The following is a 22741-nucleotide window of genomic DNA, read 5'->3' as shown; positions in this document are numbered from 1 at the left end:
GATTTCCTCTTTTCTATGATATGAAAGAACCCTCAGTGATTACCAGGGGTTATAGATTAAACACTGCACATAGAGAAAATTTTTAAAATAAAAAATTGCCAGTGGTTTGAACCATTTTGTACCATGAATGTGTTATTTTAGATATCTTATATAAGAACTTTTGAAGTTTCAGCACAGGTGAGAGGATATCTGGGTATAAATGTATTCACGTTGTAGGGGAGGAAACTGAAGGGAAGAAGATGGATGCTGTACCTGAATTTAAACTACTTAACATGTCACCAAGACAGTGATAGCCCAGTTTGTTTCCAGAAGAGCTTTCAGGTGGCTAACACTACTCAAAGCAAACTATCAACTCTAAGTTCCTACAATTGTGAACCTTCAAGCTCAAACCAACAAGATATAACTCACTTAATGAATTAGCCTTAAAACATCACATCCGATTTAATAGTAAATTATTTTTTTGGAAAACTAATGAACTCTCGAACAAGAATCCATAATGTTTTAATGATGATTTAATGATCTCAAAGGTGTTACATAAAAGTCATAGAAGTGTTATAAAGATGCTCTCTTGCGTGAGCAAACAGTTACATACAATTTAGGGGAAGAGAAGAGAGAAAGGGTTGGATTGTGGGTTATCCATAACCAAAGGTGCAAAAACAGATGTATTAGTTAGTAAGTTCATTTCAAAAATCAACTTTAAAAATGATAATACAGAAACTTTCTACTGCAGAAGCTTCCAAAACCACAAATGTATACATACTTAAAAACAGTCTAAAGGGAATTATACCTCACTGGGGGAGGCAAGGTGTACTCGAAACTCCACAGACAAGCCAATACAATGCCCAATGCAGAGTATAGGTTAATTCTTTTCAAATAATTAATCAGTAAGTTTCAGTAGACTTCCCATAGGCTAAAGGCTATTGCTAACTTTCCAAGTTATTATTCAAGAATTGATGAGACCCTATTGCTGATTGTACTTCACACCTGAGTCATAAGTAATGGACCAGTCTTGCTGGCAATAACCAGAAAATTCCACCACCGTTTTTTTCTCACTGGAAGGTGCTCTATGTGTGCCACTGGTGGGAGAAAGTGAACAAAGATCTTACCTGAGTTCGAACACAGTGAGCTACAGTAATGATCAGACAGGCAAGATAGGCATACTGTTGCGATAGTGTGTGTGTGTGTGGGGGGGGCGGATGTTAAGGAGATGATCAGCTATGTTCTGGTTAGCTTTAAAACCCATGCTGTTCAGTGGAATCTGTGCCTGATACTGTTAACAGGATCCAAAAAAGGGAAAAAAGAAAAAGAAACAAACAGAAAAGAAGAAAGAAAGAAAGAAAGAAAGAAAGAAAGAAAGAAAGAAAGAAAGAAAGAAAGAAAGAAAGAAAGAGAAATTGAAAATGTGGCTGTCAAAGGCCCTATTTCTCTCCTAACTGGACACAGTAATAAACTGCCCCATGTTCTTTTCTTTATGACCATAGATTAGTACAACTCTCAGCCCTCATCAGAGACGCTTCACTTTGGAGTAGATGGTGACTGTTACGGAGTCACACAACTACAGTACTTGACTCTAAAAGGGATATCTGCATGACACTTCTCTCTACAAGACTCGGGAATCGTCACAGAAAGGACAGGGTCAGGATGGACAGGATCAGGAAGTGCATTGTTAGAGGCAGAGAGAGTAGATTTTGTAGACAAACAGTGTTTTCTCTGCAAGTCAGTGAAGTTTTAAACATAGAGTCAGTGTCTGCAGCAGCCTGCATGAAACAAGAACAAGATCTCACCAAAACATCATCATCGATGGGTGAAGAGATCCAGAACTCCCACCCTTCCCTTACATAACTCATTTGTTACCTCAGTGAATAACTAACAGCTTCTGAGGAATGAAGACTCAATTTTCCTCAGAGATTCAGGTCCTAGAAGCTACTCATGTTCTACCTGATAGTCCACCACATTTATATATGTACATATATATAGTACAACAAACACACATTTCACTAAATGAAATCACTGATTATTTTTTAAATGTATAAGAAGTAGAGCATATGAATTTTGAAAAGAAAAGTGGGGTCTGGGTCCTAGGAATGAATGGGGAGTAGAGGGGATGGTGATAGAGTTTATCCAAAGGCCTTAACTATGTTGTTTTGAACAACAAACACACACTTACTATAGTTGGAACATAAAATGTCCTGCATGTAATCAGTTTTTGATCCTGGCTGCTATGCTTGTTTTTGTATCTCACCTTTTGAACATTTTCTTTTATCCTGGAAGTCAAGGAATGTTTGGATGTAGGTCACTATGAATATATTCATGCTCTCATAGTATTCCTGCCTGAATCCTGTCTTCTCTGCCTTCCTGTCTTTCTGTGCCACACATTCTCAACAAAGTGCCTTTTGTGTCCAGTCTAATGAGACCAAATCACCACGTATCTTCTGAAGCAGTAAGGGAAAATACACCCTTCCTCCACTCAGTATTCAGTCAGGTATTTTGTCATGAGATGCTAAAGTGATAAAATAAATAAACCCTTGAGCTAACGTAAAGGATCATAATATGTGGATATAACAGAGAAACCTCTAGAATGTGATAAAATGTATACATGAATTATATGAAAATTGATTGGGCAGTAATATGTTTATTTCCCCCTTTGTATCTAGAATGAAATTGAAGTGCCCAGACAGGGAAGAAGGTGGCTAAGAAAGTGTAGAATGGCTCTTGAATATTGCAAGAGCAGGGTACCCCTGACTTCTTGTCCTCAAGCTTTACAATCCAATGTTCCATAGACATCATTGAAAACATAAACAGAACTTTCCAGCCTTGGTCAGTGCACAAAACATGTAAACTAATTTTCTGGAGGCTCTTTAGCTTAAGAGCCATACAGCTCTGAGAGCACTCTTAGAAATCTTAGTCACTTTTCTTCTCATAGCAAATCAGACAAGAGTCAAAAATAGTGACAGTTCTTACAGATTTTAAAGAAATCTATGTCACAATAGTCCTCAGACAGATGAATCCACAAGTTAATTTCACAAGTTCAAATTCCTCTGGAATATTTACTTAAAAATTATTCAAGATTTTTTCCATTGTCTTCCTAAGGAATTTTAGGTTTTACGACTAAGAACCTTAAGTACTGACTGTCCTTCACCACTGGCTATCATTTCAACCTCAAAAATGGTCAAAATGTGAGTTCAATTGAGAGCTCCTTACGTGTAATCCAAGTGTTACATAGAAAGATCAGAAGTTATATACACGGCTGAAGCCGTGAGAACCTCCTTATGGACTCTTTACTCCAAACCCCTTCAGCTCCTTGGGTCCTTTCTCTAACGACTCCATTGGGGACCCTGTGCTCAATCCAATGGATGGCTGTGAGCATTCACATCTGTATTTTTCAGGTACTGGCAAAGCCTCTCAGGACACAGTTATATCAGGCTCCTGTCAGCAAGCACTTGTAGGCATCCACAATAGTGTCTGCATTTGGTAACTATATATGGCATGGATCCCCAGGTGGGGGGCAGTCTCTGGATGACCTTTCCTTCAGTTTCTGCTCCAAACTTTGTCTCTGTAACTCCTCCCTTTGGTATTTTGTTACCCCTTCTAAGAAGGACCAAAGTATCCATCCACACTGTGGTCTTCCTTCTTCTTGAGCTCCATGTGGTCTGTGAATTGTATCTTGGGTATTCTGAGCTTTTGGGCTAATATCCACTTATCAGTGAGTGCATACCATGTGTGTTCTTTAGTGATTGGGTCACCTCCCTCAGAATAGGTAGAAATTTGAGATCCTCTATGTGTCTACAATATATAAGAAGTTCGGCAGAGTCAGCTGACACCCGCCAGCTACCCACGACACCCGCCACGGGATCTTAAGACTTCTGGTGAGTGGAACACAGCGTCTGCTCCAATCCAATCATGCGGGACCTGAGACTGCATTAGTTAGGGAAGCAGAAAACCCGGCCTGAGTAGGGCACAAGCCCCTTCCGGTCTGACCAGCACGGGGTAGCTAGGGCGCAGAGTCCGCTGACACCCGCCAGCTAACCACAACACCAGCCATGGGATCTTAAGACTTCAGGTGATCCGACCACCCTCCTGGCCAGAGGACAGGTCTTCGCCCGGCCCGAGAGCCCTTTGCCTCAGAATCAGCGGGAGCCATCTTGGTTCCAGTGCAGCACCCTTTTCGGGCCCCAGACATCCGACCACCCTCCAGGCCAGAGGACAGGTGTCCACCCAGCCTGGGAGCCCTTTGCCTCAGGATCAGCGGAAGCCATCTTGGTTCCTGGACTCCACTGAACTTAGTCTGCACAGGTGAGAGTGTGCACCACAGAAGCTGACAGCTTCTGGAATAGGCGGAAACCACAGAGCCTCTGAAGCAGCGCCTTTTTCGGGCTCCAGACATCCGCCCACCCTCCAGGCCAGAAGACAGGTGTCTGTCCAGCCGGGGAGCCCTTTGCCTCAGGATCTGAGGAAGCCATCTTGGTTCCGGGACTCCTCTGAACTTAGGAACTTAGTCTGCACAGGTGAGAGTGTGCACCACAGAACCTGACAGCTTGGGGGACAGGCAGGAGCCACAGCCAAAAGCAATCTACAGATTCAATGCAATCCCCATCAAAATTCCAACTCAATTCTTCAAGGAATTAGAAAAGGCAATCTGCAAATTCATCTGGAACAACAAAAAGCTCTTCTCAAGGATAAAAGAACCTCTGGTGGAATCACCATGCCTGACCTAAAGTTGTACTACAGAGCAATTGTGATAAAAACTGCATGGTACTGGTATAATGACAGACAAGTAGACCAATCGAACAAAATTGAAGACCCTGAGATGAACCCACACACCTATGGTCACTTGATCTTTGACAAGGGAGCAAAAACCATCCAGTGGAAAAAAGACAGCATTTTCAAGAAATGGTGCTGGCACAACTGGCGGTTATCATGTAGAAGAATGCGAATTGATCCATTCCTATCTCCTTGTACTAAGGTCAAATCTAAGTGTATTAAGGAACTCCACATAAAACCAAAGACACTGAAACTTATAGAGGAGAAAGTAGGGAAAAGCCTCGAAGATATGGGTACAGGGGAAAAATTCCTGAATAGAACAGCAATGGCTTGTGCTGTAAGATCAAGAATCGATAAATGGGACCTCATAAAGTTGCAAAGCTTCTGCAAGGCAAAAGACACCGTCAATAAGACAAAAACACCAACAGATTGGGAAAGGATCTTTACCTATCCTAAATCAGATAGGGGACTAATATCCAATATATATAAAGAACTCAAGAAGGTGGACTCCAGAAAATCAAATAACCCCATTAAAAAATGGGGCTCAGAACTGAACAAAGAATTCTCACCTGAGGAATACCGAATGGCAGAGAAGCACCTGAAAAAATGTTCAACATCCTTAATCATCAGAGAAATGGAACTCAAAACAACCCTGAGATTCTACCTCACACCAGTCAGAATGGCTAAGATCAAAAATTCAGGTGACAGCAGATGCTGGCGAGGATGTGGAGAAAGAGGAACACTTCTTCATTGTTGGTGGGATTGCAAGCTTTTACAACCACTCTGGAAATCAGTTTGGTGGTTCCTCAGAAAACTGGACGTAATACTACCAGAGGATCTAGCAATACCTCTCCTGGGCATATATCCAGACAATGTTCCAACCGGTAAGAAGAAGGACACATGCTCCACTATGTTCATAGCAGCCTTATTTATAATAGCCAGAAGCTGGAAAGAACTCAGATGCCCCTCAACAGAGGAATGGATACAGAAAATGTGGTACATTTACACAATGGAGTACTACTCAGCTATTAAAAGGAATGAATTTATGAAATTCCTAGGCAAATGGATGGACCTGGAGGGCATCATTCTGAGTGAGGTAACACAATCACAAAGGAACTCACACAATATGTATTCACTGATAAGTGGATATTAGCCCAAAAACTTAGGATACCCAAGATATAAGATACAATTTGCAAAACACATGAAACTGGCTTTGTCAACAGTCAGTCATGGAAAAGAGAGAGGTGCACAGAAACCCACTTCTGAGAGAACTGGGTGCTACTGATAGATTCTGGGGAGCACTGTCTGTGAGTTTCAACATATAGCTCTAAGCTCACAGTCAAACTGATGGCCCTAGGTAAACTCAGTGATTCACAAAACAAATGGATAGGCATGAATGTGTGAAAAAGTAGTAAGAAGGAAGGATAGACAGAATGGGGGTGGGGGTTATGAGTGGGGGTGGGGGTACAAATGGTCAGGATTGTTTATGGATGTGTGGGAAATTTGTGGATGCTCACAGTCATCTATTGGATTGATCACAGGGCCCCCAATGGAGGAGCTAGAGAAAGTACCTAAGGAGCTGAAGGTGTCTGTAACCCTATAGGAGGAACAACAATATGAACTAACCTGTACCCCCTGAGCTCGTGTCTCTAGATGCATATGTAGCAGAAGATGACCTAGTTGCCATCATTGGGAGGAGAGGGCCTTGGTCTTGCAAACTTCATATGCCCCAGTACAGGGGAACACCAGGGCCAGGAAGCAGAAGTGGGTGGGTTGGTGAGCAGGGTGTGGGGAGGGTATAGGGGACTTTCAGGACAGCATTTGAAATGTAAATGAAGAAAATATCTAATAAAAATGAATAGCAAAAAAAAGAGAGAGAAATTGTCAGAGAGCAAATTTATCTACTAAAAATATATAAAAGAGATAGAGAGAAAGAGACAGACACAGAGACGGCAGGCAGAAGGGAGGAAGAATGAAGGAAAGAAGGGAAAAAAACGAAAGAAAGGGTGATGGTTGTAGTTGCTGGAAAGACAGATTTTAAAAGGCCAGTGCAGGTAACTGCAGTTGTGAGTTCATACTTGTAGAGCCCTTTGAAGCTCTTCACCCTGTCCTCTGGCTTTTTATTGGTCGAGATAGATGGAGACAAGCAATCATTTCAAGATAAATTCCAACTCGAACAATATCCATCCACAAAGCCATCCCTACAGTAAATATTAGCAGGAAAACCCTAACCAAAGGAGGATAAATACATCCAAGGAAACACAGGAAATGAGTAGTTCCATACCAACAAAAACAAGGACAGCACACACATACACACAAACACACACACATACCACCAATATCAAAATAGCAGCAGATAACCATCAGTGGTCATTAATATCTCTTAACTTCAGTGGACTCAATTCCTCAATAAAAAGACCCAGGCTGACAGAGTGGATGCAAAACCAGGATCCATCATGCTGCTGCATACAAGAAACACATCTCAGCAATAAACATAGATATTATGTCAGAGTAAAGGGCCAGGACAAAGTTTTCTAAGCAAACGAACTCAAGAACTAAGCCTACAAAGCTACTCTAGTACCTAATACAATAGATTTCTCTTATGAACATTGATGCAAAAAATACTCAATAAATAAAGAAACACACAACCAAAATTAACCAAAACAGACAAGGAAGAACACTTCATACTTATCAAAGGAAAAAAAATCTGCCAAGATGATATCTCAATTCTGAATATTATTGCCCCAAACACAAGGGCACCCACACTGGTAAAAGAACCATTGCCAAAGCTTAAATCATATATCAAACCCCACATATCAAATTACTAGTAAGAGACCTCAACACCCAACTCTCATCGATTGATAGGTGATCCAGACAAAAACTAAGCAGAGCAATAATGAAAAGGCATTATAAATCAAATGGACCTGACAGACATCTATAGAATAGTTCATTCAAATGCAAAAGAATATACATTCTTCTCAGCACTGCATTGCTCCTTCTTCAACACTGTTCATATAGTTTGGCCTTGAATATCAATTCTGCTACATAGAGCAGAGATCTTGGGCCCAAATTTTAACTGGCATACCTCAAATTAAAACTAAAGCCCGAGGGCTGAAGAGATGGCTCAGGACTTCACAGCAGTTGTTCTTGGAGAGGAACTTGGCTTGAACCTCAGCACCCACATGGCAGCTCACAACATCTGTTACTTGCAGAGGCCCTCTTCTGACCTCTGTGCACTCATGGTGCACTCACGTATATGCAGGCCAAAGGCTCATACACATAAAAATAATAGGGAAACTTCTTTTATAAATATAAACTGTACTCTAGACTTGGCTTCAGATTTCTAGTACATATGTTCTCTCTGGACATACTTGACATTGTAAGATGGATATTTTATTTCCTGTCCAAAATTTAAAACTATAAAACTATTGTGTGTATGTCCTTTCAGAGGTCTATCTTGTATTTGATTTACATAAATCAAGAAGAGAGGACCAAAAAACAAAATGAAGTTTATTACATCAAGTTAAGAACAAGCAAAAAGAGGGAGGGCATTGAAAGGTGAATATGAAAAAGACACAATGATACATACATATACACACACATACCTGCACACATACAGACACATACATACACACATATACATACATACACATACATGCATATACACATACACACATATACTCACATATGCATGCACACTCATACATACACATACATACACACATACATATATACACATATACATACACATATATACACATACATACATATATACACTCATACACTCACACATACATGTACACTCATACATAAATACATACACACATACATATACATACACAAATGCACACATATATATACATACACATACTCATACATATATATACACATGCATAGATACACAGCCATATGCACATACATATATACACATTTACATACATAAATACACATGCATACATACATACATGAAAACATCATAATGAAACCCATTATTTTGATCACTAACTGTAAAATGTTAAAAGAAACTTGTTCACTGGGTGGGCACACCCAACAGAATGCAATCTGGAGTTGAAATCCAGTGCTCATGCAACATGCTGATAATGCAGCCACCAGAGGGCGCCACTGCTAATTGTCTGAAGGCACCAAAGAGTCTCATAAAGGCCACTGGGGGGTGGGGGGGGGGGGAGGAACATGGAAGGTGGTGGTAATATCCAAACTTTTCTGGTCCGCTTTCTATCAAGAGTGAAGAGTTGACATACAGACCATGTGATGAGAATATTTTTCAGGTCAGTAAATCAATGTCAGTTCAGAAAGACGGATTGTCTTGGCACTGGAGAGTATCTGTTTTATTTCAGAAAGAATGATTTAGGAGAATCATCCACAGCATATCCTACTTCACTCTATGAGATATGAGAAGCGTTACTGAAGGAGCCTGAGGATACTTTTAAATAGCTCTATAGGAAGCTGAAAAGAGGAAACTCTTGTAGCACTTGCTTGATGGTTTTCTCTCAAAAGATCCTTGGGTTGCTAGAAATAAAACCGTAGGAGAGAGCACTGGTCAGGTTTTACAAACTGTCCACTCCATCACTCTGTCAGACTCTTAAGCAATGCTTGTACCCACCACGGCATCAAACCTTAACTTCGGGGATACATAATCAGTGTTTTCCCATTCTAAAAGCTAGGGCGCTACAAACCTCTAACAACATCAGCCCGTCATTTCACAATGAGTACTGGACAGACAGCTTGCATAAATAATGCCTTCTCCAAAACAGTGCTTCAGATGATTTCCACAGCGTTTTCTTCTTATCACTGAGGATACAGAGGTCCAGAGGCTTAAAATTCTTCCTTCATCTCATATTGCTAGTTAACTTTGCACTCGGACTCAGACAGATATTCTTGATTAAAATGTAAACTCTTCCAGCTTAACTGAACCATTCAAGAAGCTGTCTACTTAATGACTAAAGTATTGCTTTGACTGATCAAAATTTTGGGGTAAAATAGATGGAATGCAATACTTTGAATCCAGGTATATCAGTGTATTTTGTGACTGTTTCTTAGAGAATGAACTTGTTTTGCTGATAAAAATGTGAAGAGTATAACAACAGAATATCAAAGAAGTTTGTGTGTACCCTACCTAGATTTTGCATTCTAAGAAATTAGATGTGTCTTACCTGATCCAATAATTTCTGCCCATTGAGGTGAGCCTGCAACACGGCATCATTAACAAGCAAGTGGAAGTTCAGGAGCACGTGTTCAACGTCGTAGGTTCCGTGCATCGCATCTGACAACTCTTCCAGAGACCGGATATAAGCATGCCAGTGTGGATTAAGCTCAGTCATGTGGGCCAGGCAGCCCCTGATGACATTGAGACAGTACCCCATACAGGGTTTACTGAGCATCAGGCTCTGGCAGTGAGGACAGTACTGCATCTTTAGGAGGGCCCTACTGCACTCCTTGGAGAAGTGTATGTGGTCCGTGGTGTTGATGACCTCAATGCCCAGATTAAGCGCCTGCAGGAATGTGCGGCCGGGCAGCAGCGACCTCCCCATCTGCCCCATGACTCTTTTAGGAATGTTGCCAAATGGACTAACATCCTGGCGGGCCATTCGAATGCATTCTGAGTATTGCAGAGAACTGTCAGTCACACCAGGGTTTATAAGATGGTTGTAGACCAGAGGAAAAAGACTGTCAAAGAATCTGTTTACAAATTCCTCGGGATTAACATCCGCACCAAATAAATAGAGTCCAACATCCGTGAAAAATTCCTGAATGGAAGCAGCAGCCTCCAAGGCCATGTTCCGGTAGGTGTTGCAGAAAAGGATACTGGTGTAATTCTCTGCTTGTCTGATGAGGGTTTCCAGGGTCTCTGTAACACAGTGAAGTTAAAGGAGAAGGCTTAGTAATTATGCCAAGCCGTCTGTCTGTCTGCCAAAGGCAGCAAATGTGCATAATACATCATAACTAGCCAGACATAAGTCCAAAAGTACAGTCTGCTGAACTAAATCTTCCAAGGGGAATGGCCACATGATAATACCACTACACACACACATTACATATACTTTCTAGAATATATTTCCTAGTTTCTAAACTGGCTAAAAGGTACAGAAACCAAAGGCTGGTTATACAGACTAATTTTCTGACTAATTTTCATCACATAGCTATTCATAATCGGCTGATATGAAGTTCACTTTGTTTCATATCCTGAGTTCAATACATATAAACACAATAGCATTTAGTAATTGATTTCCTAGCTACTGCATTCTCACAGCTTTTCCATCTTTTATTTTCAAAATGTGAGTTTATAGATTATGTAATAGTTACTCCTAAGGCAGGATAGATCCCCAAAGAACAGTCTGATAATCCACAGACCTCTTAATATTTCCATACATAAACAAATCTAAGATATGCCACTGCCACACTCCTTGTAAATTGGCATGCTTTGTTAAGAAATGAGAAATATGGATGGTGCTGCCTGAACACAATAATTAGTGACCGTGTTATCCATTTTGCATTTTTGTTCTTGATCTTTTCTTCAAAGCCTGGTTGTGGGATATTTTATTTATTACCTAAGTAGCTGATGCTCCAGGGCCAGCTGAGCAAATCTAATACATCCACGAGGAAAGAAAGACTAATCAAAGGGAAGGGATTGGAGTGGTGTAATCACTAAGATCAAATGAAATTCCAAACCCTAGCTATTAAAGAGCAGTAAACGGCCATGACTATCTTAGTAATTACATTTTATAATTAGACCAATGAATGGCACTTGACTATATTGATATATAATTAATTATAAAATATACTCAATAAAATTATCTCCCATAGCAACAACTTCATAGTTATTTCTAATTAGGTTGTAAAAGGCCACAGTCATACTTCACTAACCAAATCACCTCTTGAGTATCTTATTTAAAAAAAAAAATGGAGGAAAAAGTAAAACTGAAATAATGGAAAGTAAATATATAAGGAGTGACTTCTAGGCAGGCAGAACCCCACCCTGGATTGTGCAAGTGTCCTCTCAGAGGGAGAAGAATGCGGTGAAGTGCATTCTGAGTTTCCCAAGACTGATTGAAATTGCACTCCAGACCTCTGTGTGAAATCTCAGGGTGCATCTACCCTGCAATCAAAGGTAACTGCTTTGAAAGGCTACTGCATCAAACAGAGGACTACAAACTCTAGACTGCTAATGAGGCAGGACTCACGGATTCATATGCTGTTCTAGTACCCAGAACAGGTATCACATATATTCTAGCAATTTGGTGAATATGGGAGGGAATGAAGTGTGTTGGAGCCCCCAGTCATACCAGAATCTCCCAAGTGGCCTGACACTGGTCTGGATGACGGCAAATGCAGGCCGCCAGAGTACTTGAGACATATGACTTAGCCCAGCAATCTGTATTTAACATGGAGCTCAGGTGACTCTCGCATGCCAGATGTAGAAATTCTACAAGGGCAGGTAAGGCAACATTCTCTCTCTGATCATAAAGAAGATCAGCAAGTGTTCCAGGAGGACACCCCAACCCTATGGCTACATCTCATCCAGCATGCTGCTTTCCAGGACCCAGAGGAGCAGCTGTGAAAGCACATAGAGCTGGGACCTGAACTGGAAGAGAGCATCCGAACTTGCTCTTTCCTCCACAGCACAGGGCCACTTTTCTCAGGTGCTTGTATGTGGAAATTAATTATGACATCGGTCACAAGCAATTATATTTACTGCTAGTATTTAAATAGCAGTGTCTGTAAATCAATTGATTTTTTTAAGATAAACGGGACTGGCTTAAAAGACTCCCCCATATCACGTGCTATCTTGTGTCCTCTCTGTACTGTCTTTTTAAGGTATGCTGTGGATGTGTTCAGGTAGCCCACATCAGCAGTATGACTTCCAGTTGAATGATATTTGGATATTGCTAATCTGACAATAAAAATGTCCTGTACTATACATTTACTGATTTATTTATTTATTTATTTATTGGAAACCCTAAATGATGATCAAGTATGTGACTTTTTTAATAGGCAAAATGGTTCTAGCGACATATATTCATAGAATAGTGACTTAGGAATATATAGAGTTTATGGGTGAGTATCTATCATTATATAGCTTGCAATTAACTTAATTTGTGAATACAACATTAAATAGAAGATATTAGAGCGTTAGATTGAGTGCAGTGCACCTAAAGATTATCTCTTTACTGAACTCACTCTGTTCTATTGACAACTTTGATTTACAGTTAAAAGATAAGTTTACGAACAACATACACAACCAGACTCTATTTTACATTAGACTTCTTCTTCTTTGATTTTATTACAAACAAAACAGAATTATGAAATTGCATTGTTGTGTTGGTTTTTCACAATGTTACCGATGTATCACAATATTCGGGTTTATTTTTTTTTCAGTTTGTATTGCATCTAATATGTAAAGCATTGTTAATGCTAGGGATAAGCAATTTTGTGACTTTAGTCTATTCTCTCTCTATTTTAGCATACAGTACACACACACACACATATACACATATGTGCTATACATATATACTATATATATATACATACATACATACATATATACTATATATATATTACATTACAAAATTTTGTTACATGTAAAAGAAAATCCACATCTATTCCATGTAAGCATTACCTTTCCATTCTGGTGCTGTACACTGGAATGATCCATGAAAACAAATATTTGCCCACATCTGCTTAAGAAACTTAGTGAACAAACAGCCAGAACCCTTCCTCACTTCGCATTAGCATTTCAATAAGTATCCCCTTCTAGGGATGCCAGACTAAACCTACAAAGGCAAAATCACTTCTTCCTTCATGTTCAGTGTGGAGTAGAATGAAGAAAAGACTATAATCTAATTATGATTTGATTAAAATTATAATTCCTACTAGCTTTATAGGAAAATTCACTTAATCTTGACATAAAGCCATGTGTGTATAATCTCACAGAGGAATGTATTTGAATATCTGAAGTTCATGTTCATCTAGGTTGATTATCAGCTTTAGCATTCTGGAATAACTACATGGTACAATACAAGTGTAGAAAATTTACTTCAGGTTTCCCAGTCCCCATTCCCATCGAAGGTATTTTATTATGCATGCAAATGATTGCTGGCATGTAAACCAAGAATTTAAATTCAAATAAAATACTGAAGGTAAAGTCAAGTCATACTGATATAAAATTAAATTTCACAAACTGAAAAGTCAGTAAAGCCATGTGAGTGGCTTTTGGCACAAAAGAAATGTAATCTTCCCGGACTTTCCCTATTTTAAAGATGAATCGACCCCATAGGTAACAATCATGAAACAATAGTTTTCAGAAGTTCTCCAACATAACATAAACAGACAACTTTTAGGCCTTAATACACTTTAGTCTTTTATACTTATGAACATGTTAAAATGCAAAATATGAAGTATTATTTGCAAGGCAAGACTAGTTGTCCCCATCTAGAGTTGGGGAACAGATGAAAAGAGATGAACCATGACAACCAGACACAGACAACCAGCCATGACAACCAGCCATGATAACCAGCCATGACAACTAGACACAGACAACCAGCTATAGACAACCAGGCATGACAACCAACCACAGACAACCAGCCACAGACAACCAGCCATGACAAACAGCCACAGACAAGCAGCCATAGACAAGCAGCCACAGATAACCAGCCATGACAACCAGCCATGATAACCAGCCATGACAACTAACTATAGACAACCAGACATGACAACCAGCCACAGACAACCAGCCATAACAAACAGCCACAGACAACCAGCCATAGACAAGCAGCCACAGATAACCAGCCACAGACAACCAGCCATGACAACCAGTCATAGACAACCAGCCACAGATAACCAGCCACAGACAACCAGCCATGGACAACCAGCCACAGATAACCAGACACAGACAACCAGCCACAAATAAGCAGCTGTGGATAACCAGCCACGGATAGCCAGTAGGTGCTTAGCATGTATGTTTAGATTAAAGAGCTATTTTTTTTTTGAAGAGCTCTTTTTATAGTAACTTCACACTGTTGCACATCAGAGTTCTCCAGTCACAGGTTATGTAACTGCAACAAAGTTTGCATTACTGCTCAGTTACTTCCAAGCTCCTTTGTGCCTGATGCAATGCATTTCACTCTAGAGAGATAAACAGATGGATATAATGTAAGAATAGTTCCTCAAGAGTTTTACCACACATATATTAAAATAAAATTTGACTCCATCTCAACCATTAGAAACCACTTTCAAATGACTTTAACAGTACCACATGTAACAATCCCTTTAACCTGCTGAAGACCACTAAATGTGCACTGTCACACAAACTTACATCAACTACCTATTTTTCCACCTTGGAAATGTTTATGATGAATTTGTCTTTCATTTGCATATTTCCTTGACTTTTTTTTAGGAAGTAAAATGTGTAATAAACGTTCTCTGGGTTATTGATTTAATGACATTTAAATGCTATGCATTGTGATTTGTAATATAATTCTTCAGAAATTAGTCATCTGTATAAATAAACAGTGACTGGGATATTAATCTGTATCACTAAAAATTAGCATACTGGTCATTAATCTACTCTCCTCAGACAAGCACGGGATGAAAAAATGCTTTCTCAACTTCTCTTCCTTTATTTCCCTCTCTGTCAATTTGGTCATCACAATGTGTTGACTTGATTCTAATTTAGCCTGCATTCATTTGTTTTCTGAAAGTCAATACAAATTCTAAAAATATACTTAATTAAGTACATCCTTAATAGTTAAAATCAGTGCCAAGCAACCATCTACATGTGTGTATGAGAGAGAAAAACACAATCATGTCACATAGTGTAAAGATTTTTTAATAAAATTTTTCTAATAGGTTTTAAAATAAACACAAAGAAATGGCATAGAGACAAGAAACAGCTACACAAAACTATTTCTTACTAAGTATGTAATCTGTATTTTAAAAGAAAAATAAACCAACAACTTTGGTAGTTAATTTAATGGTTTTAGTTGATAATTTTCATTATTTTAATAATCTAGAACTTAGAGCTCTCTTACTTGATTGAACAAAATAGTATCACTTTAACCAAAACATAATTCCTGCCACCATTTTCTATTTTGCTATCTCAGGAAAAAAATATGATTTTATATGTTTGGCTTTTCTGGCATATTATCCATTTCCTCTTGAATTCATTAAAATCTGATCCATTGAGCCAACATTTTTGGGATGTGATATAGATACTGAAGCTGGAACTGAGCGAGCCATACATGTTTCTGTGTTACAACCTTTAGGATCTGTAGAAAAGAAAAAAGTGAAAGCAAATAAATAGGATTTATTGTAAAGTATCACAGAAAAAACTGAAGAGTAAATTTCAGATGGGACTGGAAAATGAGCTTATGTTCCCTGATAACCCTGTTCAAACTTTGTGAATTAAAAAAAATATATTCAATCTAGACATAATGTTTATTCATGTAACAAATTTAAATATATGTATATGCAAATGAATTTAGACAAAATTTATTTTCTAGCTTTTTTTGTTGCGGCGGGGAAGCTTAAACAAGATGAAGAAGAAACAAATCATTGACCCAGAAGGCAGCATTTGAGAGGGTACTTTTGTGAGGAAAGAGCCAGATATGGAAAGATGAGGATCTGGTAAATTCTGAGGGCCTGAAACACAAAAGATATAAGGCATGCACAAACCTATCTCAAGAAAATAATTAGTAAAATGTTTGTTGGTTGCTGACCTGAAGGGACTAGGAGGAGAAAGCAGTGCACCAAAAGACAGGAGGCAGATCACAGAGTGCCTTGAAGCCACCAGGAAGGATTAGACCATAGATGAGCAATGGAAAGCTATTAGAGAACTTTCTAGAGAAGAGAAAAAGTTCATGGCTAGCATTTTAGTGGATCACAGCAGTACATGTGCAAAGTCTAGACCACTAGGGCCAAGGCAAGAGCATGCAGGGAACTCAGTAAAGCCCAGGGGTCTACACCTATATGTCAAACTATCCTTGCAGTGGTAGGATGCACAGCTGCAAGAAAGCATATTATCCATATGTTGGAAAAATAGCTAAACTGGTTGGCTGCTCCTTGGAAGACTACAAGAGAAAGAGGTAGAATCTGGAGACCAGGCTTGAGCAGCTGGGTTCATGGTGGTACTATTTACAGAGACAGGCCAGCCCATGGGGGCACCACATCAAAGTTAGACAATCAATGTAAAGATTAAAATGCCAATCAGATATTGAAATGAAGTTCAGCAGTACATACTGACTGAAAATTTTGAGGGAGACACTGAAGCTGTTTGTACAAATTTGCATAATATAGAGAGTAAAGTTGTGGTACTAGATGAAACAGAAGATAGGCAAACAAGAGTGAGAGATATTAAAAATATGTATTATGAGAAAGAAAAAAGAATAGAAGTCAAGGAAATTAAAAATGAAAAAATCCAAAGAGAAGAGAATCCCACAAGTCAAGGGAAAAAAAATTATCCCTCCATCTCTCATGTCAAATACTACATAGCCAATGGAGATGAGGGAGTGCCAACAGCTGGCCAATGAACTCTCAAGAGGCTGGCTGCCTCAGAAGCATGAACCCAAGCAAGAGAGCAGGAATTGAGGCCATGTGCAGACATGTCCTGCAAGTGCTTCCTCTGGAATTGTAGAAGCAGGCACAGGATGGGGATCCAAAGCCAAAGGCTGCTGCTGCTGCTGCTGTTGTTGTTGTTGTTGCTACTGCTGAGGCTGTTGCTGCTGCTGAGGTGGTTGTTGTTGTGGAGGCTGTTGTTGCTGCTGCTAAGGGTGTTGTTGTGGAGGCTGTTGTTGCTCCTGTAGAGGTTGTGGTGGTGGTGGTAGAGGCTGTTGCTGCTGTAGAGGTTGTTGTTGTTGTTCTTGTGGAGGTTGTTGTTGCTGCTGTTGTTGCTGCTATTGATGTTTTCTATGGATCAATCTTTCTACATCTCTTTCAGGAATAAACTGATGACTGAGTGGCAAAGATGGGATCAAGATGGAAAACATTTGAATAAAGTAAAATATGTGATCTGAACACTCACAGGAAGTCAAAATACTTGACCTCAGTTAGTAGATGCGAAAGTTGCCAAGACTGACAACAAGGTAAGAAGAGAGAAAGGGAATCTGGTAATGTTCTCAACCGTAGGATTGGTTCAAGAGATTCCTGGCAGTCTTCCTTACCAAATGGAGTAGCTATTTCTTAAAACTCAGACTACTCTATTTCCTCAAGCTGTTGAACCTGGTGCCAATGATTTTACTGCATTCTGTATCCAGGAAACATTTATGTCTTCTCTAAGCCAGCATTTAAAAGCTGTAGTTCTTGAAATATATTATCGCCTTTAAAATATGATCTGTTTATTATTGTGTGGATGCATGTGCCTAATGTGGGGTGGGATATATGCACATTCACACATAAGGAAATCAAAGAACAATTTTGTAAAGTTGGATCTCTCCTTCCATCTATTCATGGGATCTGGAGACCAAACTCAGATCTCCAGGCTTGGAAACAAGACCCTTTACCCACTGAGCCACTGTGGTGGTTTGATTAAGGATGAATCCTATAGGTTCATATATTTAAATACTTAATCCCTAGTTGGTAGAACTGTTGGTGAAAGATTAGGAGGTGTGTTCCTATTGGAGAAGGTATTCCACCTTGGGGTCAAGCACCCAACACCCTCTTGCTAATGGTGTCTCATCACAGAAACAAAAAAGTGGCCAAGACTAACATCTTGCCAGTCTTGCATTTATATCAGATGACAGTACAAGTTGCTGAATTCTATATCTACAGATATAGCTCAATATTTCTCACAGTTTTTTTTCCCTTTATCTCAGGACTCCTTATGTTTGTAAGAATTTATCAAGAAGCCTGAAGTAATTTTTGTCCCACTGAGATGTCTGTATACATACATATGTATTCATATAAATATGTATATATTTCTAATTCATTTCTGTTGCTATGGTAAAATACCCTGACCAGAAGCAACTTTATGAGAGAAATTATTTTTCTGTTTGGCCCACAATACAAGGTTACAGCCCACCATTAAGGAGAAAGTAAGGCACAGACTCAAGCAGTTGATAATACCACATCCACAAACAGAGAGGAATGGATGCAATTCTTCTGCTTTCTCCTTTCTTGCAGTACCTTTCTTCATTTTTATAAAATTCAGAGACTAGCCTAGAAAATTGTGATATCTACTATAGGCGCAGTCACTTAACAATTGAAACAATCCCCCAAAGACATGCCCGCAGGAGAACCTGATCTAGATAATTCCTCACTGCAACTCTGTCCAGGTGAATCGATCCTGTGCCAAGTTGAGAGTTTAAACTGATCAGTGTGTGCGTTGGGGGTGGGGATCACTCACGTATTTATTCTATCTTGAAAGGGAACTATAAGTATAATTGCGCTAGAAGAACAAGTAGTTATTTTTGACTCTATAAGCATAATGCATGACTAAACAAAACATGAGAGGAGGTGGAGAAGATGTGGTAGAGTTCATAGTAGCAGAATCCTGTGGCAGAGACCTTTTACACTACCATGGGCCAGAAAACAAAGAGCAGGTTGTAGCTATCAAAGGGCAGCTTTGCAGGACTTCTTGTGCCAATTAGACCTTATAAAAATTCAAATGAGCCTGTGGCAGATATTACAAACCCAAACAATAATAAATAGATAACTCATAAAGAAAAATGTCTACATTTCCAAGAGGAAAAAGAAATTGGTAGCGAGAAAGTGATTGTTTTACATCACTGAAAATTCCATTAATGTCTGGCTTAGTGGGATAGGGTTGATGCTGTCTCTAACAGTAGGTATGAGCTTGACAAATATAAAAAAAAATAAATTCAACATCACACAAATATTTAGTAATGCTTAGCGTTGTTGTTAACATTATTTTACATCACATCAAAACAATGCTATTAGCTGTTTGTCCAAAGTTAGCTGCAGCATCAAAGTCTATCTGTTCATTTCCCTCTCCTCTGTTAATGAAAATCTACTGCTTATTTTCATTATAAATTGTTCTGTTATTCTTGGGAAAATCTGGCATGTACTGACATTTGAAAAATGTTGGTACACAGGTTATGCAGATTTCCCCAAGGCTGACACTTTGGGCCATATGATATGTATTACAAAGTCATTCTAATGGGATAAATAATTCTTGTCTAAATTTTCTAATTTATCTTAAGATTTAATTGTTATTACTATGGTTTGGATAAATGTTTCCCAAAGGTACATGTATAACAGACCCATTCTCCAGGGCTGAAAGCTTGACTCAGAAGGTAGGGGTACTTACTGCTCTTGCAGAGAACTAAGGTTTGATTCCTAACACCCACATAATGGCTTACAACTGACCATAACTCCATGTCTAGGGGATTCAATGCCTTCTTATGGCCTCTGTGGGAATGACTTAGACACACTGCACATACCTCCGTGCAGGTAAAACCTCATACACATAAAACATAAAATAAAGAAAGTTCTTTAATTTTTAAGGCCTGATTCCCAGAGTGACCTTAATGTCATCTTTGGGAGGGGGTGGGGGTAGAAGAGCCATTGAGAAAGACCTCAGCTCACAGAAATAGAGTAGTGAGGATCACGGTGGGGCTGTAGTGCCTCCACCCCCTACCCCATATTTGGGACCAGTGACTGATTGGTAGCCACTTCTCCCATGATATCTCCTCCCATCCTGATGGATAACTTCCTGCAGCCCCAAAACATGGGGGGAGCAGTGACCATGAACTTGAACCACCAAAACTATAATCCAGAATAAACCCTCCCTCTATAAAAGTTAGCCATCTTTTTCATTATTTCCTTATATTTCCATCATCATCTATTTCATTATAGAGACAATAGGTCTACTGATTACGACTATCATTAGCACAGCATGCACTAGGTTGATTCCCTTGGAGTTACAAACCCATTGGTTCAGTCTTAAGAAAATGCTTGCCAGAGCACTAATCCCAATCACTGTAACTTGCTTTTTCAAAAGAAATAAAATGATTGTGGCAAAAGGGTGGCAAGTTCAGCCAGCATGTCAAATAGCTGCAAAAATAGTATTTACTGAGAGATCCATTTTGTACCATAGGCAGAAGACAGATATGCTGTATGTATTTTTCTCATTTTATCATATTAATTGTGAAAAATAAATTAGGTCACACGAAGGTATGTAATTAGTCAAAAGAATATTTCTTGGTTCATTGGGATATGGGTAAGTGAAACTGGATTTGTAAAAGTGTATTTAATGTAAAGTATATACAGATCTCAATTGTAGTTGGTAGCCATTAATTTAGCTTGTGCCGGAGATAACACAATTATAGCATTAAAGTATGTTTTGTCTAACAGATACTCTGATAGGTCACTAGAGCAGTACATCACACATTGAGTCTTTTCTTTGAGAGCTTACATCTTTACCTGAGATCTAAACACTTCCAATGCCTGATGAGACAACTTGAACTGTCCTTCTCATTTGCCAAAGACCTCTGCCTACCAGCGCCTCCATAATCTTCGCATGCCTTCGGAGCAGCCTTATTTTGCACATAAGTATCATACTCTAATTTTTAATTCCAACAATTATTTTTTTAATCAGTAAATATCCTGTTTAACTTCTTTACCCTCAGATATTCTTCCTACGACCAATCTTGTCCAACCTGGAATCTATCCAGTGCTCCCACTTCTCATTCAGCCAACTTTTTCCCACTCCACTATTGAACTTCTAAGTTTTCTTACTTATTTCCACATATGGAAGTGCAAATTCATTCCAGGATCACATCTAAACCTGATAAACCTGAGGGAAAAATTAGAAAATAAACCTGAGAATTTTAAATGCATTATGAGATCTTCGAAATATACCTGAAAGGAGAGATGGATGCTAACAAGATTGACATTATGTAACACAGGACATTCTAAACTAATAGAAAACATGTGAACAGGATTGACATATCACCCTTTAACTATAAGAAATACCTCCATCTACCTTCTAAATTAACATGCAACAGATGTGAAAAAGGACAGTTTCTACCTGAACACTCTTAGTGTATTCTGGTACCTACACTTTAATTTAATTAAATTTTAGTTTAATTTTCTTAGTCATCATATTTATTTTAGATGAACATATACATTATCAATCATATCTACCATTTGAAAAATTATCATTAATTTATATGTTCTTCTTAGTGTTAGAAAATTCTGCTGGATATATTTTTCCCAAACCATTATACTAGTGTGCATCTTACATCTTCCTCGTGTGCAAGCCATAGTTATTGGAACATTCCTTAGAGTGTAATGATAAAACACACATAACACACACACACATGTACACGCACGCGCGCTCACGCACACACACACAAACACACACACAAATCTGTCTTCTTCTATTAGGCTATCATAAAGGTAAAGGAGTTGAAGTCCACAACACCGGAATGTTCTCTATGTCATATGCAGAATCACACTGAACATAAGTATTGATGAACTAGGACTTACATGCATTTTACACAGGAACTTTGAAAATGGCTGTAATTACAATCTGGAAACTAGTGCATCTCTAGCATCTTGACTATGGTCCCACAGAACTGCTAGATCACATTGCCAAGAGTCAGTTTGAGTGCTGGGTTACTTACAGGCCAGCAAACAGAGAAAGAATTGAAGGTATCCACTACTGAATTCCAGACAGTTTAATAAATATACCGCTACCACCTTGACAGGAGAAACTCTTTCAGAAGCCAGGCAATCTTTTCAACCATTACATTCTTTCCAAATAGCAGGAGGAAAAATTGCAATACTTTCTGATAACTGAAATGCACTATAAAGCACAAAGTCAATCAGAACAAAAGGAGTCTGTCTCACTACAGAATGCATTCCTGCATTCATATCTGTTATCGCTGAACGCTCCACCAGGAGCATAGGGAAATGTATAAAGAACAGGGTTACGGTTACATGATGAAAGTATAGGCTAACAGCCATTCTTTCTAAATTCACTGGAAATCCAAATTTTATTTTTTTA

General features: G+C 39.0%; 1 protein-coding gene across 1 annotated transcript in view; it reads right to left on the bottom strand.

Moving 5' to 3' along the window:
- Positions 1-22741, bottom strand: part of Gpc5 (glypican 5) — a 1376768-nt gene that overhangs the window by 1078525 nt on the left and 275502 nt on the right. The window contains exon 3 of the mRNA XM_021182017.2: positions 9933-10627. Coding sequence (XP_021037676.1) covers positions 9933-10627 — 695 coding nt within the window. The remainder of the gene's footprint in view (positions 1-9932; positions 10628-22741) is intronic.

Source organism: Mus caroli, unplaced genomic scaffold, assembly GCF_978045245.1.
Source record: "Mus caroli unplaced genomic scaffold, Mus_caroli_1 scaffold_12, whole genome shotgun sequence".
NCBI classification, from domain to species: Eukaryota; Metazoa; Chordata; class Mammalia; order Rodentia; family Muridae; genus Mus; species Mus caroli.
The sequence above is the reverse complement of the archived record's forward strand: the minus strand, read 5'-3'. Positions and strand labels throughout refer to the sequence as shown.